Source organism: Sinohyriopsis cumingii, chromosome 10 (genome assembly GCF_028554795.1).
Source record: "Sinohyriopsis cumingii isolate HCF-2022 chromosome 10, ASM2855479v2, whole genome shotgun sequence".
Lineage (NCBI taxonomy): Eukaryota > Metazoa > Mollusca > Bivalvia > Unionida > Unionidae > Sinohyriopsis > Sinohyriopsis cumingii.
The window spans coordinates 120,085,943-120,105,761 of record NC_142970.1 but is presented as its reverse complement, the minus strand read 5'-3'; the positions used below and the strand labels follow the sequence as shown (position 1 = coordinate 120,105,761).

Genomic DNA, 19,819 nt, shown 5'->3' with positions numbered 1-19,819 from the left:
ATCTGCGGCATAACTAGAACAAAACAGATACATGTAAATCAAAATAGGTGTGTTAAACACATCAGCAGCACGCGGAACGCATGCTTATAACTTGAATGATATTAATGTATATAATTTCTTTACCATCTTCGCTTTAATTTTAGCCATACAACTATAAGCATTTACCATCAAACGTTATGCTTCAAAATGCACAGTGAGCGATGCTTACTAGATATTTGGTAATGCGATGTTGATGCCTCACGTACGATTACCCGTACGTTGCATACCAGGAATGCAAAAGGGTGACAACAGTTTTTCTTTTTGAAATATCTAACGTTATTTGACAATTATTCAGATAGATTGTGCTGCGCTTATAACACTTTATGAACCTTGAATATTAGTGTGTGTGTGTGTGTGTGTGTGTGTGTGTGTGTTGCACCCATATACATGTCACTGCACTTTGTGGCTTAGCTGGGGATGTGATATTGATGCCTCACGTGACATTACCCGCATGTTGCATACCATGAATGTAAAGTTGCTGATAGTTCGTTTATTTCAAACTTTGTTTTCACAATAATCCAGACAGATTGTTGTATACTTTAGAGTACCTTATGGATTTGGTGTGTGTTGCGTGGTGTGGTTTAGATTTTTAACGTAGCTTTAACATTGTTTCAGTCATATCGCTATGATGTCTGCAGTGTGACAGTTTACAGCTATGTCTAGCACTGGAGCATCATTCTGCAGACATGTGGCATCATGTCCCACCCAATCACATTATCATAATAACAGTCTTAACACTAACTCTTAATGCTGAGCGCCAAGCGATGCAACTGTTAGTTTCATTTTGTAAGTCTTTGATATGACTCGGCCGGGATTCAAACCCGCGACCTCCCGCATCCAAGGCGGACGCTCCAACCACTAGGCCACCGGAGCGGTTTTATGAATTTGGAATATTATCATTGTTGTTGTTATTTGCGTATTTGATAGATAGATAGATAGATAGATAGACTGACAGAGATAGCAAATGTCTGCCATATGTAATCCAGCTTAAACAAATCGAAACACTGCAGGTCGATATTTTTTTTTTTGGGGGGGGAGGCTTGTCCACCAATTTTAATAAGTTATATATCAACATGTGTAAGTCCCTTCCTCTATTTAAAAAAAAAAAAAAAGAGACGATCGGAGAGGAGAAATTAATGTCCGGTCTTTAGGACTGAAAACCCAACGCAATCCATTACATTTTTATGAAATTCCTCAATGTACGCCTTAATTTTACACTGATTCCACGCAGCGTTTCAGTTTGGTTTTTCTTTATTATCTTTTTCTCTTTTAAAAAGAAATGCATTATAGTTATATCATAGAAAATACGTGAATTTTAACAATTTTTCTTAAGTATGTTTCTGCAATTATGTATATGGGTCTTACCACTTCTCTTGTCTTTACTGCCCCAAGGAGCCTATCTTGTAACGAGATTCCCCACAAGCCCGTAATAAGGTGCACACTTACGTAAACACGTCAACACACATAGGTACAAGGACAAGAAGATTTGCAAACAACTGATTCATTACCATATCGGAGATAACCACGCATTTTTCATTAGAATACCATATATCAGAGATAAACACGTACTTTTCATTAGGTTTGCATATAACAGAGATAAACACGTACTTTTCATTAGGTTTGCATATATCAGAGATAAACACGTACTTTTCATTAGGTTTGCATATAACAGAGATAAACACGCACTTTTCATTAGAATAGAATATATATGAGAGATAAACACCATTTTCACTAGGATTGCATATATCAGAGATAAACACGCACTTTTTATTTTAAAATAGTATATATGATAGATAACCACAATTTTCATTAGGATTGCATATACCAGAAATAGATACGCCCTTTTCATTAGGATTGCATATATCAGAGATAAACACGCACTTTTTATTTTAGGATAGTATATATGATAGATAACCACAATTTTCATTAGGATTGCATATACCAGAAATAGATACGCCCTTTTCATTAGGATTGCATATATCAGAGATAAACACGCACTTTTTATTTTAGGATAGTATATATGATAGATAACCACAATTTTCATTAGGATTGCATATACCAGAAATAGATACGCCCTTTTCATTAGGATTGCATATAATAGAAATAGATACGCCCTTTTCATTAGGATTGCATATATCAGAGATAAACACACCGTTTCGTTAGGATTGTATATATTGTACAAAAAACGCCCTTTTCATTAGGATAACATATACCAGAGTTAAACACGTCCTTTTCAAAGGCTTGTATATATTATAGATAAACACATCCTTTTCATTAGGATTGCATATAACAGAGATAAACACGCATTTTTTTATTTTAGGATAGTATATATGAGAGATAACCATAATTTTCATTAGGATTGCATATATCAGAGATAAACGGGCCTTTTCATTAGGATAGCATATACTAGAGATAAACACGCACTTTTTCTTGGCATAGCACTTATTATAAATCAAGGTATTGTATGCTGACACTTACACAAGGCTGATTAGTATTCATTTGTTTTAGCTAAAAATGTCGTGAAAATGATTTTTAAAAAATGAAAGTTAGAAAGATTTGAATTTGTATATGATGTATACTAGCTTTCAACTTGTCTATAATTTACGTGATGCCTCACACCTTTGCAATACTATACCTATCGGCACGTGTTAAGTTGTTCAAGGGAATGGCTCCATGTTAACTGACCTATCGGCCGAGTGTAACATCATTCAGTCAACTATCGCATAATAGATATTCCAATAAACGTAAGATCGATAGGAAGTTTTGGGGTTGTTGAACATGAGTGGTGGATCAACAACGTATGAAAGTTTTTCACCGGAAGGCCTACAGATTGTCAAATCCTTTAAAAATAATTTATTGCACAGTTAAAAAGAAAGCAACTTTGAGCGTACGCTTCAAAATAGTATCAGAACGGATAAATGAGAACACAAAACAAAACAAACACAAAATGTGAACAGCTATGCAAGTGAAAAGGTGCAACAGTTTCCGTTAATCTAATGGGTAAATTCGTACTCACTTAGATCGAGTCCATACCCGTTTTACTAATGCGTTAGTTCATTCTCACTCAGAGAGATTGAGTCCATACCTGTTAATAAAAATGCGCTAGTTCACGCTCAATCAGACCGAGTTCATACCTATAATACAAACGGTCCAGTTTATATTCACTAAGACAGATCGAGTTCATACCCCGAAAAATACAGATGCTATGAGAAAGTTGAATGGGGGAAAGTAAGACGTACCAGTGATGCAGTTATTTCAAGCCTATGGGTATTTAAGTAATTTCCAAGAGTATGGGGTACTTTGTACTCTGCATTGTTTACTTTTTACCGTGATTGGATACGTTTATCCGTGTATACGTTTTTCCGTGTATCCGTGTATACGTTTTTCTGTGTATACGCTTTTCCGTGTATCCGTTTTTCCGTGTATCCGTATATACGTTTTTCCGTGTATACGTTTATCCGTGTATACGTTTTTCCGTGTATACGTTTTTAATTTTGTTAATATATGTCAAGGTAGTGCAAGCATATATTTTCACATTTGTTTGTAATATGTCTTGACATTTACATTGCTCATGGAAACCATTGGAAAAGATTAGTACATTTGATTTTTTACTTAAAGTCACTCCAAGTCAATATTCGTTACCTTGGACCTAACACTGTTACTGCTAAACTCTATCACACATCCAATATTCAGTTGGGTGTCGTATTGAAATGGAGTTACATCATCAGTCACGGATTATTGCAATAGGCGTGCATTCATACATCAAATACGTACACTTACCTATATACGCCAGTCTAAATTAGAAGTATTTTAATGTCCAATTATATCATCTTTCCCCATTATGTGCCTCGCTGCTAAAAAAGCAACTCGCCGCTTGCAGCTTCTTATCTCACTAATGGATGTAAGCACTGGTCCCCTGGATTCCTCAAAATGGCGGGCTCGGATGAATCTTCGCTGTGTGGAAAAGCTGCTAAAATCATCGCAGGCATTGCCTTCTTGTTCCATCTAATTGGTTTTGCTTCCCCGTATTGGAACAAGGCAGTATATCATGGGTACACAGAAAACAGTGGGTTGTGGAAGACCTGCCGGTCCGGGCACATACCGTACTTTGGAGAGACATTTGGATGTGTGAACCATACCCACACTACAGGTAAGTCACAACTCCCCTCTACCCTTCCCCCCACCTTACAGTCTCGGGGTGCCAATTCCGACCCCACTGCCGGGGAACATGCGTCATCACATGCGTATGACAGCTCTTCATAATCATCGTATTTCAAAAGGGAGTCGCCATAAGTAATTGCTGATTGTTACTATTTGTTATTATACAGTATGTACAGTGCGTATTGAAAAACGCTAACAGGGGTACACAATGAAGTCCATAGGGCTACCCGCCTTGGATGCTGGAGGTCGTGGGTTCGAATCCAGGCCGAGTCATACCAATGGTACTAACAGGAGCTTCGCTAGGCGCTCAGCATTAAGAGTTTAGTGTTAGGACTGGTCATCCTGGTGTCAGGATAATGTGACTGGGTGGAACATGATGCAACATGTCTGCAGCATGATGCCCCAGTGCTAGACATCACTATAAACTGCAACACTGCAGACTTCGTAACGATATGATTGAAACATTGTTAAAGCTACGTTAAAAATCCAAATCACACACCATAGGGCTATACATCCTAGTCCACACTGACAGGGCTGCACGGCGTAGTTCACAACTATTAAAGTGAAAATACCAGAGGAGTAAGAAAGCACGTTTTGTTTTTAGTTTTAGTGAATTAATTGTGATAGAATGATGGAATAGCCTTCACACAGGTGAATTTGCTGAATTCAACCAAGAACACATTTTCTTGAAACTTCGCCAGCATTTCTAATGGATCATAGTCTGAACATAAAGTTGGGTTTATTGTCTTCACGATAACAATTAATTGTTGAAAATACCAGTTGAACACAATATCAATCGCATTATTTAAGAGAGAGAGAGAGAGAGAGAGAGAGAGAGAGAGAGAGAGATGGCGATATCAAGCTAGCTACAAAGTTGAATAGAATAGTTAGTAACTGAGTGCGTGAATCAAAAGCTATACATCAGGGCAATATATAGCGATGATGCAGTTACCACAACCAAAACAGTTTATGCGAAACAGTTTATTATGCGAGAAAAATAATAAGAATAAACTACACTCTGCATGTGTATATATTTAATCCCATATGCTTTACGAATATCAGATGTACTCAGATATCCCTGGATAACAATCGTCGTGCTCGATTTGACTTCTCTGGCTGGTTATATAGCATACATCAATATCCGAAGATAACAGACCACGTAGTAGATTGAACTTCTGTGACTGTTGACGGAACGTACACAAATACCCGTGGATTCGATTTATGTGACTAATGATGGATCATTTACATAGATCGTTGGATTTAAAAACACATGTTCGACTTGACTTCTCAGACCGGTAAAGAAATATGAATCAATATCCGTGAATTACAGACCACGAACTAGAGTGTACTAATGTGCATGGTCATGGAACGTACACCAATATCCGCGCATTACTGGCTGTGTACTAGATTTAACTTATCTCATTGGTTTTGAATCATACACTGATATCGGTCGATTACAAGTCACTTTTTTTTTTTACATCCCGTGTTTGTTATGTGTTTGTGCTATTTGTTATGTATGTTATATTGTTTTATTGTTGGGATAGCTTTTAAGTCAAATTCTTGTAGTATATCAGTTTTCTTATTATATCCCGTGTTTCCAATACATCGGGAGGTTGTCCATATTTTTGAATTTTGTAGATCGGTGATTTCCCCTTAATTTTTGAATCTTATTGATTCTTATGAGTGTATTTGCTTCACCTTTCTTTCTTAGATGAGACCGAGCTCCAGGAGAGATCCACATTTTTTTATTTTGTATGTTTTTCTCCCATGGAGCAGGTCTATCTTTAACTTATAAATGCTCTAAAAGTTCGTCGCAAATGCGTAAAAAAAAACCAAAAAAAAAACCAAAAAAAAAAGAAAATAAAATTTATTTGATTTGAGTTGCAATCGGAAAATTTCAATTTTATTTTTTAATTTTTTTTTTTTTTTTTTTTTTGTAAGTTGGAGACAAAGGGATAAATCTCCGGTTTAAATTATTTTCAAGAGGGTTTCTTTCGAGACTCTTCCATGGGTCTGTTCACTTCGCGTAGCGCCATGTGACTTAGCCCCATGGCATCATTATCTGTACTTTCCCTCTTGAAATTTTCCTATGTTAAAATTTAATTGGCCCACACTTTTTTATACTACTTACAATATGACTTGAGATTTTGTATAAGATTTGTTTATTAAAATCACCATCAAGGTATACTAAACATTGCGGTTTAAAATAACTATTTTTATTGATTTCGTCTATAATCGTTTCCCTATCTTTCTGCGTTTCCCTACAATTTAAGATTACATGTTTTTTACTAAATGTTCCTATTTTACACAACGGACATTTTGGCGGTGCTCTGACCATTTGCCGTCTCGCTGCAACCTCACCTGTCAACCACGCATCGTGCATGTATTTGAAGGCGAGGCTTTGTATTTTTACAGATCCTAATTGTGTCCAGTGCCCCCAAGCCTTTTTCCAGTTCACATATAAATTTTCTTTTTCGACTTTACATAGTATATTTTTGGTTATGTCATTTCTAATCCATTTATAAGAGAGTTTTTCGTCCATGTCCCAAAATTCTTTCTTATCTCTATATTTCATCAATAAATCCTTTATACTTTTAAATTTCCTAGGTGTCTCCAATAGTTTCATTAATTTATTATTTTTGTATATCCCCTCCCTGTTCCGCAAAACGAAACCAAAAAAATATATATATATTCCCTCCCATGGTAATTTAGGTTCGTCACTCAGTCGTTTAAATCTATTTAAAATATTGGTAATTTTTAAAATTATGGGACTTGGTATCCCTATTTCCCCCAATTCTTTTGCTTTGTACAAAGCTTCTTTTATTACATAATGTAGTTTAAAATCCCATATATATTTAATTCTAATTTTATCTATGTTATTCAATATTATGTTACTTATGTCGGTCGACTTCATAATATAATTAAGATTTACATACATATATGTTTTGGCCACTTGGGCCCGTTCAATTAAACATAACGGCGTAAGTGCCCAGATATCGACATTCCGTTTTATCTCATTTTCCATTTTTTTACAGTTATCCTTCTCTTCGTTTTTGCCAAAGCACACCCCGAGTGCTTTAACAGTATCCTTGAATACATGGGCTGGTTTGCTTGAATGCCTACCACGCCAGTCACCTATCTCTAATATTTCCGTTTTATCATGATTTATTTTGGACCCCGATGCTCTTCCGAATTTTTCATATTCCTTTATAAGGTTCTCAAAGGATTTCTGGTCCTCTAAAAAGTTAGTGCAATCGTCTGCATGTTGTAGCATTTTCACTTCGTCTGTAATATTTGGAACTTTTATACCTTTAATTTCTTTGTTTAGTTTTATGCTAATGCTCAGCATTTCGATGGCTATTACGTATAATAACATTGATAGTGGGCACCCTTGCCGCACTGATCTTTTTATGTCAAATTGTTCTGTCATGGCTCCATTATTTTGTACTCTGGATGTTATATTATTATATAGTATTTTAATCCATTTTCGGAAAGGTTCTCCGAATCCAAATTTTTCCAAGACTTTTTGTATATAATTGTGCTCAATTCTATCAAAGGCTTTTTCCTGATCAAAAAGTACCATAGCAGCTTTTTGTCCCTTAATTTGTAAATAATCAATTATTGCAGTTATGTTTAAAATATTACTTTGGATATCCCTATTTTTTGGCCCACTAGTTTGATTTACATTTATTATATCCCCTATCCCCTTTTTGAGTCTATTACTTAGGATCCTACTCAAAATCTTGTAGTCTGTGTTAAGGAGGGAGATGGGCCTCCACTTTTTCAAGTCTTCCCTGTCCCCTTTCCCTTTATATATTAAAACGATTATCCCCTCCTTCATAGTCCCTGCCATTTCCATATTTTTTAAAAATATATTATTATATAACCATTCGAGAATGGGCAACAACTCTCCGCAGAATGTCATATAGAATTCTGCAGAGAGTCCATCTCCTCCTGGCGATTTTCCCTTATTCATTAAATTTGTGCTTTCTAAAATTTCCTCTTGTGTGATAAAATCATCACAGAGTTGTTTAAAATCATGATTAATTTTTTTACAAGGTATTTTTTCTAAATAGTTATCAATTTCATTCCCTGCTATATTTTGCGATTCATACAGTGTGGCATAAAAGTTTTTAATGTATTTCATAATTCCCTCTTTTTCTGTTATTGTTGTTGTTGTTGTTGTGTTGATTTTAATTTATCCATAGTTTTATCTCCCCCCAATCTTTTCTCCTCCCTTTTATACAACCCCTCTGCTTTTTTATATATCCCCGTATATTTCCCTGCCCTGATTTCTCTACCCCTGCTTTCTATTTTATTTATTTCTTCCAATCTGTTTTTTAAATTGGTCTCTCTATCATTAGTGTTTCATTTTTGCAGTTGGTTTCTAATCGCTTCTCTTTCCATTTTTAGTTTCTTACTTTTTAAGTTACAGTGATCTATCACAAATTTTTTAATTTTGACTTTTAATTTTTCCCATTCTAATATTATGTCTATATTTTCCCTACTTTTAAGTTTATCTATCTCTGTTTTAGTATTTTGTACAAAATCTGTGTCTTTTAGAATTGAGTTATTTAGCATCCATCTTCCTTTCCCCCATTTAATTCTAGTTTTAATTATTACATTCATATTTATGAGTTTGTGATCAGATATTTTAAGATCAGTAATGTTAGTTTCTTTGTGTATATTTATATCATAATTATTACAGTAAAATTTATCTAAGCAACTTCCTTTATTAGTTTTATATTCGTAAGTGAACTGTTTTCTTAGTAAATTTTGTACTCTATATACATCTATTAGTTTGTACTTTTTAATAAAATATTCCATTTCTGGTTTGATCCTAATATCATTTGGTACCAGATTTCCCTCCCTGTCTATATTATCTCCCACCCAGTTAAAATCTCCCCCTATGATAAGGTTCCCTGTCGCATATTTTTCTATATATTTATTTAAATGTTCTAAAAATTCTTTCTTATATTCCCTGTTGGCTGGCATATATATATTAATTATGCTTATTTCTTCAATTACTACATGCATCATTCTACCTTTAAAATACCTTTCTACTTCTACTCTATCCCATGATAATCCCTTTTTATTTTTAATTAAAATTGCCACCCCCACCCCCCTTTAATGTCTGTACTTTCATAATCACTAGTTATTAAAATCCCGTCTAAATGACTTTCAATTGCTACTTTTATATTGTCTTTAAATCCATTGTGCGTTTCTTGTATCATCAATATGTCATAGTTTAAGTCTTTTGGGAATTTGTATATCTTTTCTCTATTAATACCGTTTACATTAACAGACAGGAGTTGCAAGTTTGTTCCTTCCATTCCTGCCTCTTACCAGGGTGTTACGTGTTTAGTTGTGAATCTTCTGGAGGGGCACTGGTTTCCCTACCCCCCGTCTGATCAAAGTGTATTACTTTGGGTTTCTAAGGTGCTTGTAACTGTCGATTGCATTGTGCTTTCCGTTTCAGTGTAACTTGTTTGTCTAGATTCCATTGTTGTTCCGGTTTCATTCTCAAGTTCTGCGTCGTTTTCTGTGTCCGGTTCTGACTCCGTTTGCCCCTCACTCCCGTCTTCCTGTTCTTTTCCTTGTAATTGTTGTGTTTCTGCTTCTGCTGTTTTCCTTCCCTGTTTATTTTTTTTCCGTCTTGACAGTGGTTTCTCCTGGGGTGATATAACATCTGCATTCCTTTTTTCCCTCCTCCTCCTAGGCATCGGTGTCGATGTCAATGGGGTCTCTATCTGCGAGTTTTCTCCTGATTGTTGGTTTTCTTCTTCTAGTACGTCGAATCTGTTTTTTGTCGTTATCTCCTCTTCGTTCTACACGATGGATCTTGCAGTTTTATTGGGACTCAGATACCCTTCCCACTCTAGGGTATGGTGCCCTTCTATCTTAGTTACATCCAGGTCAGGTAAGGTTTGTATCCTTTCTTCTCTTTCCTTTTCCTCCCTGACTTGTTTTATCAGGGTTAGGACCTCTGCCTGTTGCTGCTGTGATTTTTGTTGTTGTTGCTGTTGCCTCTGCTGGGATGTAGGTCCCTCTGCCGCTTTGCTGGCATAGGTTTGTTCTTGTGGGCTTGTTCCTATTCCTTTACAGTCTCTGAGGCCATGCCCTTTTTGGTGGCACGGGGGGCAAACTCTATCTTGCTCGCTCCCCCTGTACCATGTTTTCAGACGAAATCCCAACACGTAGAAGAAAAATGGGATTTTCTTCGCCTCCTCCCTGCTAACGTATAACAGTCTGTTCCCAGACTTTATGGGGACGAATCCCCAGACTTTTGCCATCTTGTGGGTCACTACTGTCATCCCTGTCTTTTTCTTTAGCTTTTCCACAAGCTCCCGGCTATCCACTTCCATGGGGAGCCCCATGACGTGTACTTCCGTCAGTCTCTGCTCTATGGTTCTTATGAAGGGTTCCGTTTTATAGACTCTTGCTGTTATCCCTTTTATGCTTAGGTCTTCTTCTTTTAGCAGCGGACCCCCCCCCCCCCCCCCTTAGGGTAAATCACATACTTACTAAGGCCTCCATTCTGCAGTGCTTCAATTTTACCTATATCCACTCCACTGGTGTGCAGTCCCATCAGGACTTCACTTTGCCGTGGTGGGTTGGTGGCAAATTCAAAATCAATTGTCTGACACCCAGCCGGGTGATTGACAATCATCCTATTTTCCTCGTATACTGTGTGAAAGTACTGTCGGATTTTGGATCTGCCTGGGCCGGTTTGTTCCTCATCTTGATCCATTTTCTTCTTTTTTTACTCAAATTGTTATGTGTGGAAAGCACAATACTCTTACTGTGAGATAATTTTCTATTAGTTTTATTGCAATTCAAGCCGGTCAACCCCCTCTACTTTTATCTGTCTCTTATAGTGTTACTACAAATACAATGATCTATGAGTACATGAAGTGCAAACAAAATGCTGTTTGCAACAGAGAATGGTGAAATCAGCTCACTCTGCTCTGTCGCACAACTCCCAGCCGGGATAATATATGCAACAGGACGGAATGGTTGAGAATGTTATGATTATACAAATAAATCTTAAATATATATTAGTTCAGCTGACTAATTAACCCTTTCTACCTCTCCTTATCGTTCAATCTATGGTAATTCCTTGCTTTGTACGCGCCGATAAACCAACAGACTGTACTTCTCAAGAAGGAGTATAAGAATTGCAAGTTACGTGCTAAATTAGAGCTCTCTAACTGGTGACAGAACATACTAAAATACCCATGGACTCCAAACCACGTGATATACTTTATTTCTCTGATAGGGTACGTAACGCTGGCCGATATCCGTGGATTACACACTACGTGCTAGATTGACTTCTGTGACTGGTTACGAGACGGGGGAAACACTTGGATTCGTCGCTATAAGCAGTTACATTAATACAAACCATTCATCTTTTTATTCCAAGGAAAAAGCCGAATACAATTGTGTTTTAGATCGATACTTGGCATACTTAGCAAAGGTGCGCGTAAGGCGTTGATACGTTTCGAGTGCATGGCAGACAATATTGTTCGATGCGGCTCGTAAAACCAAACCGATATCAGTACGGCTGGAAACGTCTTCAGCTGGTAGTTAAAATAAAACCCAACACTCCGTGACATATGCTATAGGTTCAAACGTCACGGTGGAATTGTGCAGCATCGATTTATTCGAATGATACAGCATATTACATCACTAGAACCTAACTGCATCAGTCTATTTTAACATGGTTTAATGGGGCGAGATAAACTTAAGTAAACCCCATTTTCGATTTCAAAGGTCTAACCTAGATTAATGCGCTACGTTAGGTTTTTCAAGGTATGAGATAGAGTTGGGAGAACTAAGGACGCAGAATTTATTTATTTATAGAATTATAAGTATAATGTTCTTTGCATCACGTGACTTTTAGGATGCAATAAGCATGTGAAGACTGCAAGAGCATTCAGTACACAACAAAAAAAGTATCATCTCTTATTCGAACCAATAATGTCGAAATATTGGAATTGTTAAATAATTGGAAGTTCGTTTTGTTCATTGAACTTATCACTGAGACGAAAAACGTAGGTTTAACTTACTCTGCTACCTTGTCCAACGCGGGATATATATTTTATTCACACTCTTGTATGTATGCATATATATATATATATATATATATATATATATATATATATATATATATATATATATATATATATATATATATATATATATATAAGAAAGACAAATCTTGGATAATGTACTACGTACACGTTATATCTCGACCTCATTTCATTCAATTGTGTTTTCAATCGTTTGCTCAAATAATTATGTGTAGAAAGATACATCACTGCTTATGTGTTGAAATATCCTTCCTTACTCATGTGTATAGACTCCCTTCTTTACTTATATGTAGAAATATCCTTCCTTACTCTCGTATGTAGAAATATCCTGTCTTACTGATGTGTGGAAATACCTCTACTCATCTGTAGAAATATCCCGTCTTACTGATGTGTGGAAATGCCTCTACTCATGTGTAGAAATATCCCGTCTTACTGATGTGTGGAAATACCTCTACTCATGTGTAGAAATATCCTGTCTTTCTGATGTGTGGAAATATCTCTACTCGTGTGTAGAAATATCCCGTCTTACTGATGTGTGGAAATACCTCTACTCATGTGTAGAAATATCCTGTCTTTCTGATGTGTGGAAATATCTCTACTCGTGTGTAGAAATATCCTGTCTTACTGATGTGTGGAAATACCTCTACTCATGTGTAGAAATATCCCGTCTTACTGATGTGTGGAAATACCTCTACTCATATGTAGAAATATCCTGTCTTTCTGATGTGTGGAAATATCTCTACTCGTGTGTAGAAATATCCCGTCTTACTGATGTGTGGAAATACCTCTACTCATCTGTAGAAATATCCTGTCTTACTGATGTGTGGAAATACCTCTACTCATGTGTAGAAATATCCCGTCTTACTGATGTGTGGAAATACCTCTACTCATATGTAGAAATGGTATTCCTTACTCATCTGTAGTACTCATGTGCATTAATATCCTCGTGTTTAGAAATAGTCCTCATTACGCATGTGTAGTAACATCATTTCCTGTGTAAAACTATTTTTCCTTACTCATGTGCATTAATATCCTCGTGTTTAGAAATATAGAAATAGTCTTCATTACGCATGTGTAGTAACATCATTTCCTGTGTAAAACTATTTTTCCTTACTCATGTGCATTAATATCCTCGTGTTTAGAAATATTCTTCATTACGCATGTGTATAACTATCGGTTATTAATGACTTGTTAAAATAGACATCCTTATTCGCGTGCACAATATCCTTCCTTACGTTGGCTAAAAATGTCCCTCTTTACACGCTATGTATGACTTTTTATCAGATATCGGTAATAAATTATTATATATTCTATAAAGTATTTACCAATCCACCTAATATCCGAATTATATTTTATTTTTTTGCATTAAAATTCGTAATTATTCTTCATAATCATTGTCAATCATGTAGTTCGGAGCTCTTTTAATGCATTACAACATCTTTGTCGCTGAGAAAAATGATGTATTGTATATAGAAACAGTATATATATATATATATATATATATATATATATATATATATATATATATATATATATATATATATATATATATACATACATACATATATACATACATATATATATATAAATAGATATATAGAAACATGATATAGGGATAGAATCATTACTTATGAATAGATATTATATATATATATATATATATATATATATATATATATATATATATATATATATATATATATATATATATATATATATATATAGAAACAGCATATTTGTAGAGAATGCTTTTGAAAATTGCAGTCACAAAAGAGTTGAAATGTTCCTTCCGGGACACCATATTTTTAACAGTACGTGCATTTACCATGCGATTGTATACCTTTCACTGTCCTGGAAAAAATTCGTAAATCTAAATTGGAGAAAGTAGAAACTGTCCCATGGATATTTGAGACGGTTTTTAGCTAGATACATAATTAATTGTTTGCCTTATATTTCATGATTTTTGCCGTTTTACCTTTGTCTTAATTTCTTTGTAGCTTTAAAAGGGTTTGAAAAAGGGCCGTCCTGTATCAGTGTATGCATTTATTTGAAAGGGTTTGTTTTCCGTACCATTATTGCAATTTCTTACTTTTGACATTTATAACGTAACTTTTATTGGTTTTATATAGCCTGTATTCTGCTGATGTGTCTTTAAGCCTTATATCTACCTACCAACACACACACGCACACACACGCACGCACACACACACACGCATACATACATACATACATATTGATATTGTATTAATTATTGCTTCATACATTGTTTCACGACACGATGGCTTGATGTCATATATGAGAACGTTCAATGTCAGATACATTTAATTAGATCCACAGATGTGTCACTGCAGTTTGTTATGTTTAGTGTAATAACAGTGTTGTGTACACACCATGCAATAAATGCCACTCTTAACTTGCCTTTACTTTACTGGCAAGCTTTCATACATACCCACATTGGCCGAATCCGAGACTCAACCCACGCGGAGAGAGGTGAAATGACTGTGACCGGAAAAGGCAAGCGGTTTAGACCACTCGGCCACCCAAGGTCACGGTGACTTAGTTGTAACATGAACACTGTATCTAGTTGGGCAAGTAGACAGTTGTGTCAGTTGAAAGTTATACAGACTGTTCTAGATGGATACGTAGAAAAGTGTTTTAATTAAATAATTAAATGTTACTCAGACTCTTCCACATGGGCAAGTAGACAGGTGGGTAAACTGAACGTTATACAAACTGTTCGAGATCGGCTGATAGACAGGAGTGTTAATTAAAAGTTACACAGGCTGTATCGGGATGGGCAGGTAGACAGGTGTGTTAATTGAAAGTTAGGCTGTATCTGGATGGGCAAGCATGCACATGTTATTTGTATGTAATCTACATCATCAAGTATATATGAATAGACAAGTAGATCGACGCAGACGAAAACATCTCATATTTTTTGTGCGGACATTGTCAGATCGTTGTCGTTCCAAATGAGTATGCGTTGATTTTTATAATAGATATTTCGTGTAGATCAGTGCATGCGCACTAAAGAACGCCCATTTTCCTATAGTCTGCATCTAACTAAAAAAAATCCCCAACAAAAATCAAAAACAGAAATGGAAATAAAACATCTGCGGCAAAGTTAGAACAAAACTGATACATGTAAATCAAAACAGGTGTGTTAAACAATTCAGCAGAAGGCGAAACGCATGTTTATAGCCTGAATGATATTAATGTATATAATTTATTTACCATCTTCGCTTTAATTTTACCCATACAACTACAAGCATTTACCATCAAACGTTATGCTTCAAAATGCACTGTGAGCGACGCTTATCAGATACCTGGTAATGCGATGTTGATGCCTCATCCGACATTACCCGGATGTTGCATATCAGGAATGCAAAAGGGTGACAACAGTTTTTCTTTTTGAAATATCTAACTTTATCTGACAATTGACCAGATAGATTGTGCTGCGTTTATAACACTTTATGAACCTTGAATATTATTGTGTGTGTGTGTGTGTGTGTGTGTATGTGTGTGTGTTATGTACACACAATGCAATAAATATCACACTTGACTTGTGCTTATTTTATGTCAGTTATAACACTCATTTATTCATTTCAATATTTTGCTCCACTAGAATCGCAAAAACTATAAAAATGATTCAACTCGTGTGCAGTGTTATACAGATGTTATACAAACTGTTATATTAAATGTTATACGAAATGTTATTATAAATGTTATACTAAATATTATACTAAATGTTACACAAAATACTCAAGAAAACAAACATTGTCATTTTTTACTGTATTAACATGCAAAACTGCGAACGGTGTGACCACAGATCTAAACTTCAAAATCGGCATGCAGATAAGTTTTAACATATTGCCGGTACATATGCCAACAGAAGATCAGGGTTTACGCTGTTTGTAATTTTACGTTGCCTGATACATTAATCAAGCACGGCAAGATTCTTCTGCGATTAAATGTAATGTAGTCTAATAGTTCAATATTACGAGTACCTCTATTATCAGATTTACTAAATACGCCAAAATCCTTTGCAAAACAGAAATACAATTTCTCAGTTGGCAGAAAGATGAAAAGTTTTCAGTAAATCATGGAATGTCTGATACCATGGGAACAACATATAAACGTCTTCCTGCGGCCACACTGGTCCTTCAGAACCTAAGGTGTTATTCTGGCTTACGATGTGTTACATTTAATGTACCGATGATGTACCATGATACATTTTAACTGTGCCGGTAATTTACCATGATATTAATTAACATGGTTGGTAATTTACCATGATATTAATTAACATGGTTGGTAATTTACCACGATGCTCGTGCTTTCCAAAAGCTGAATGAGAGTGCAGCTGATAAATTGTAACGTAAACCGTCTTTTGTCTGTCTGTACCAGTTTGTATTTCCCCTGTCTGTACCAGTTTGCCTTTCCTCTGACTGTACCAATTTGTATTTCGTTTTTATTTTTGCTGACAGGACCAGCTGCAATATCTCACAAAATTTGTGGAATTTACATACTAATAAACACCTTGGAATTTACTTACTAATACATACCTTGGAACGCACTACTACCAACGATGGCACAGGTCAAAGAGTTAGCATTGCATGATCCACAGGTAGCGTTCGAGAGGTTCTCTCGATACGTCGCTGCCGCGAAAACTTGACTTCTGTGGCTTTCGTACACAAAACTATTCTTGTTACTTTGTCCTTTACTTTTTTGAGGATGAGCAAAAGATAATGGAAAATATATAAATCTCAAGCTCAGAACCAGCAGGTCTATTTTGAGGTCTTCCTCTTTGTGAAGTGGGGGTGGGGAAGGGAAAAAAAATCAACGCAAAATTAGCATAAAGTGACTAATCATATGAATCATGGAAAATGAAACTAAGAATCACATACCTGAATCGCATAGACTGGAACCAAGAATTACATACCGAAATTACGTAGACTGGAATCAGATCTAAAAAGAAGAATTCAAACCTTCGAAATGAAATGCTACCGCATGATCTTGGGCATCTCCGTTGACCATGTAACCAATGAAGAAAGCCTGAATCATGTAGACTGGAATCAAGAATCACAAAGTAGAATAATGTAGATTGTAACCAAGAATCACATACCTGAATCACAATGTGTACACAGTCTACACCTTTCATGAGATAAAAACTACCGACAGTCACAAATTAAAATGGGAACACTTTTAACATGATGCATTTCAAATAATACTAATACTATCTATAATAACCTTTTATTCTGAGGAGAAATATAGGTCTTAGAAAGGTGGGTATCCAAGTTAGGTCTTAGGAAGGTGGGTATCCAAGTTGGGTCTTAGGAAGTTGGGTATCCAATATAGGTCTTAGGAAGGTGGGTATCCAATATAGGTCTTAGGAAGGTGGATATCCAATATAGGTCTTATTAAGGTGGGTATCCAATATAGGTATCTCAAATTGTTTTAGGCTTGACATAAGCAGAACGAAAAATGAAAATTGGGCTCTTGAAAGGATCGAGTGTTGGTGTTAGTTTAATATCACTGGGAATGGTATTCCACATTAGTACTGTAAAGTATGTAAAAGACGCTTTGTACAGTCATTTTGAATTTACGAAAATGAAGATATAGAGGACGAAATAAACCGCGGATTGTGCAAATTAGCATTGGAATGCTGGATTTAGGAAATCGTGGATGCGAATTAGCAATTTAATGAAAGGATGGATAACCTTTTCTGTAATAATTCCAGCTGATCATTTTCAGGAGATTAATCATCGGATTAAGAGTAGTATCATTCCTTCCAATTCTCCCATATTGAGCAACCATAATTAAATAAAGTCGCCATTCCCTTAACCCAAGAGGTCGTTGGGGCACCACAGCTGACATTACAACCAATTCTCTCCGTCCTTCCCTGTTCTCTAATGCCCTTTCGGAATCTCTAAATCCCATGCATGTCCACTCCTTAATGTTGTCTTCCCACCTCTTTTTATGTCTGCCCCTTCTTCTGTACTCTCGCAGTGTGCCTTGCAATATTGTTTTTTTGCCAATCCTGATGATCTTGAGACATGACCGTACCACTTCAGTTTACGTCTTTATACAGTGGTCAAGAGGACTGCATAAGATCCGATGGCTCCTTTGATTCTGTTGTGGCTTTCTTCATTGGTTAAACGGTCAACGTATGACATGCCCAAGATCATGCGGTAGCATCTCATTTCGAAGGTTTGAATCCTTCTTTTTAGATCTGATGTAAGCGTTCTTGTTTCACAAGTATACAGAAAGATAGATATGACAATCGAGCGCATCAGCCATATTTTGGAACCAAAGTCAATTTTAGTATATTTCCATATTGGTTTCAACTTTGCTATTGCTGCTGCTGTCTGGGCAATCCTGCAAAGTAGTTCTGATTTGGGCCCTCATCTGTGTTATTTGATCTCAAATACTTGAAGCTTGTGACTCTTTCCAGCTTCTGTCTACTGACCTTTACGACTGCGCTGATATCATTGGTGTTATTTATCATCAGTTTGTTTTTGTCGGCGCTAATCTCCATAACGTATGCTGTGAAGGTTGTGTCGAGGCGATCAACCAAGTCAGCCAGTTCTTTGTCATCTCTTCCTGACCCATCAATATCATATTCGAAACGAAGGTTGGTGATTGTTCTTCCTTTGATGCTGACAGTGCCCTTGTGGTCATGCAAGGCATCCTCCATGATCCTTTCCAGGAGACTTGCAGATTCAAATTAAAGGTTATACTAGCATTGTCCTACACCGCAAAATTAGTCAACGTTTTCGTCGGATGGTAAGAAATCTTGACTTGAGGAAAGCAGAAAGCATTTTCCTCTATCAAATTGCGCTAGGGACGGGTTTATATGTCTTTTAGACAGGGAACAAAAGGTAAAGAGATGACTAATTTGGAAGCTAGCGAATCTCGAAAGCACAAGGCAAAAGCTTCTACATCAAAACGTTGGACAGAAAAAATCCACAGTAAATATAAAGGATCCCCAGCGGATTAAAGAATCCACGCCTCAGCGAAGAATGAAGAACAGCGGGAACAGTGTTGCTGTACAAGTCAACTCCAACCGATAAGCTACATTAAATTTGGAGTGACCTGCAAAAAAATCAGGTCACGTGTACATGCTGACCAATTAAGTTCAAACACTGACTCAATGTTATGACGAAATTTGTCAATATCGGTGTAAACTGAACTCTTAATCGCATTTTTAATAAATTATGGTAATTATTTTCTAGTAGAATTATATCCTTCTAGTGTCTTGGACAATTGTATTTTATTGATCTAAATAATTAAATTGTTATGTTACCGGGGTTCTTGTTATTCTATTCTGTATCTCATCTCAGATATCCTTTTAATCCATCCACTAATTTCATATTTTTATTATTCACTCGATCTGGATTATAACCCGAGGTTGATATCCTCTAGACATCGATAAAACCAACCACTACTACTCAATTCTGGATTTCCGCATTGGTAATTACATGGCCTCAATAAAGACATGTATGACCTCTAAATTTACATGGCCTCAA

General features: G+C 36.0%; 1 protein-coding gene across 4 annotated transcripts in view; it reads left to right on the top strand.

Moving 5' to 3' along the window:
• LOC149791107 (uncharacterized) overlaps positions 1-19,819 on the top strand; it is a 167,595-nt gene that overhangs the window by 96,694 nt on the left and 51,082 nt on the right. The window contains exon 1 of one of the 4 annotated variants that reach the window (XM_089973021.1): positions 3,955-4,189. The exons of the other annotated variants lie outside the window; for them this stretch is intronic. Coding sequence (XP_089829147.1) covers positions 3,970-4,189 — 220 coding nt within the window. The 5' untranslated portion in view covers positions 3,955-3,969. Of the gene's footprint in view, positions 1-3,954; positions 4,190-19,819 lie in introns of those variants that run through there. 4 annotated transcript variants of the gene reach the window in all.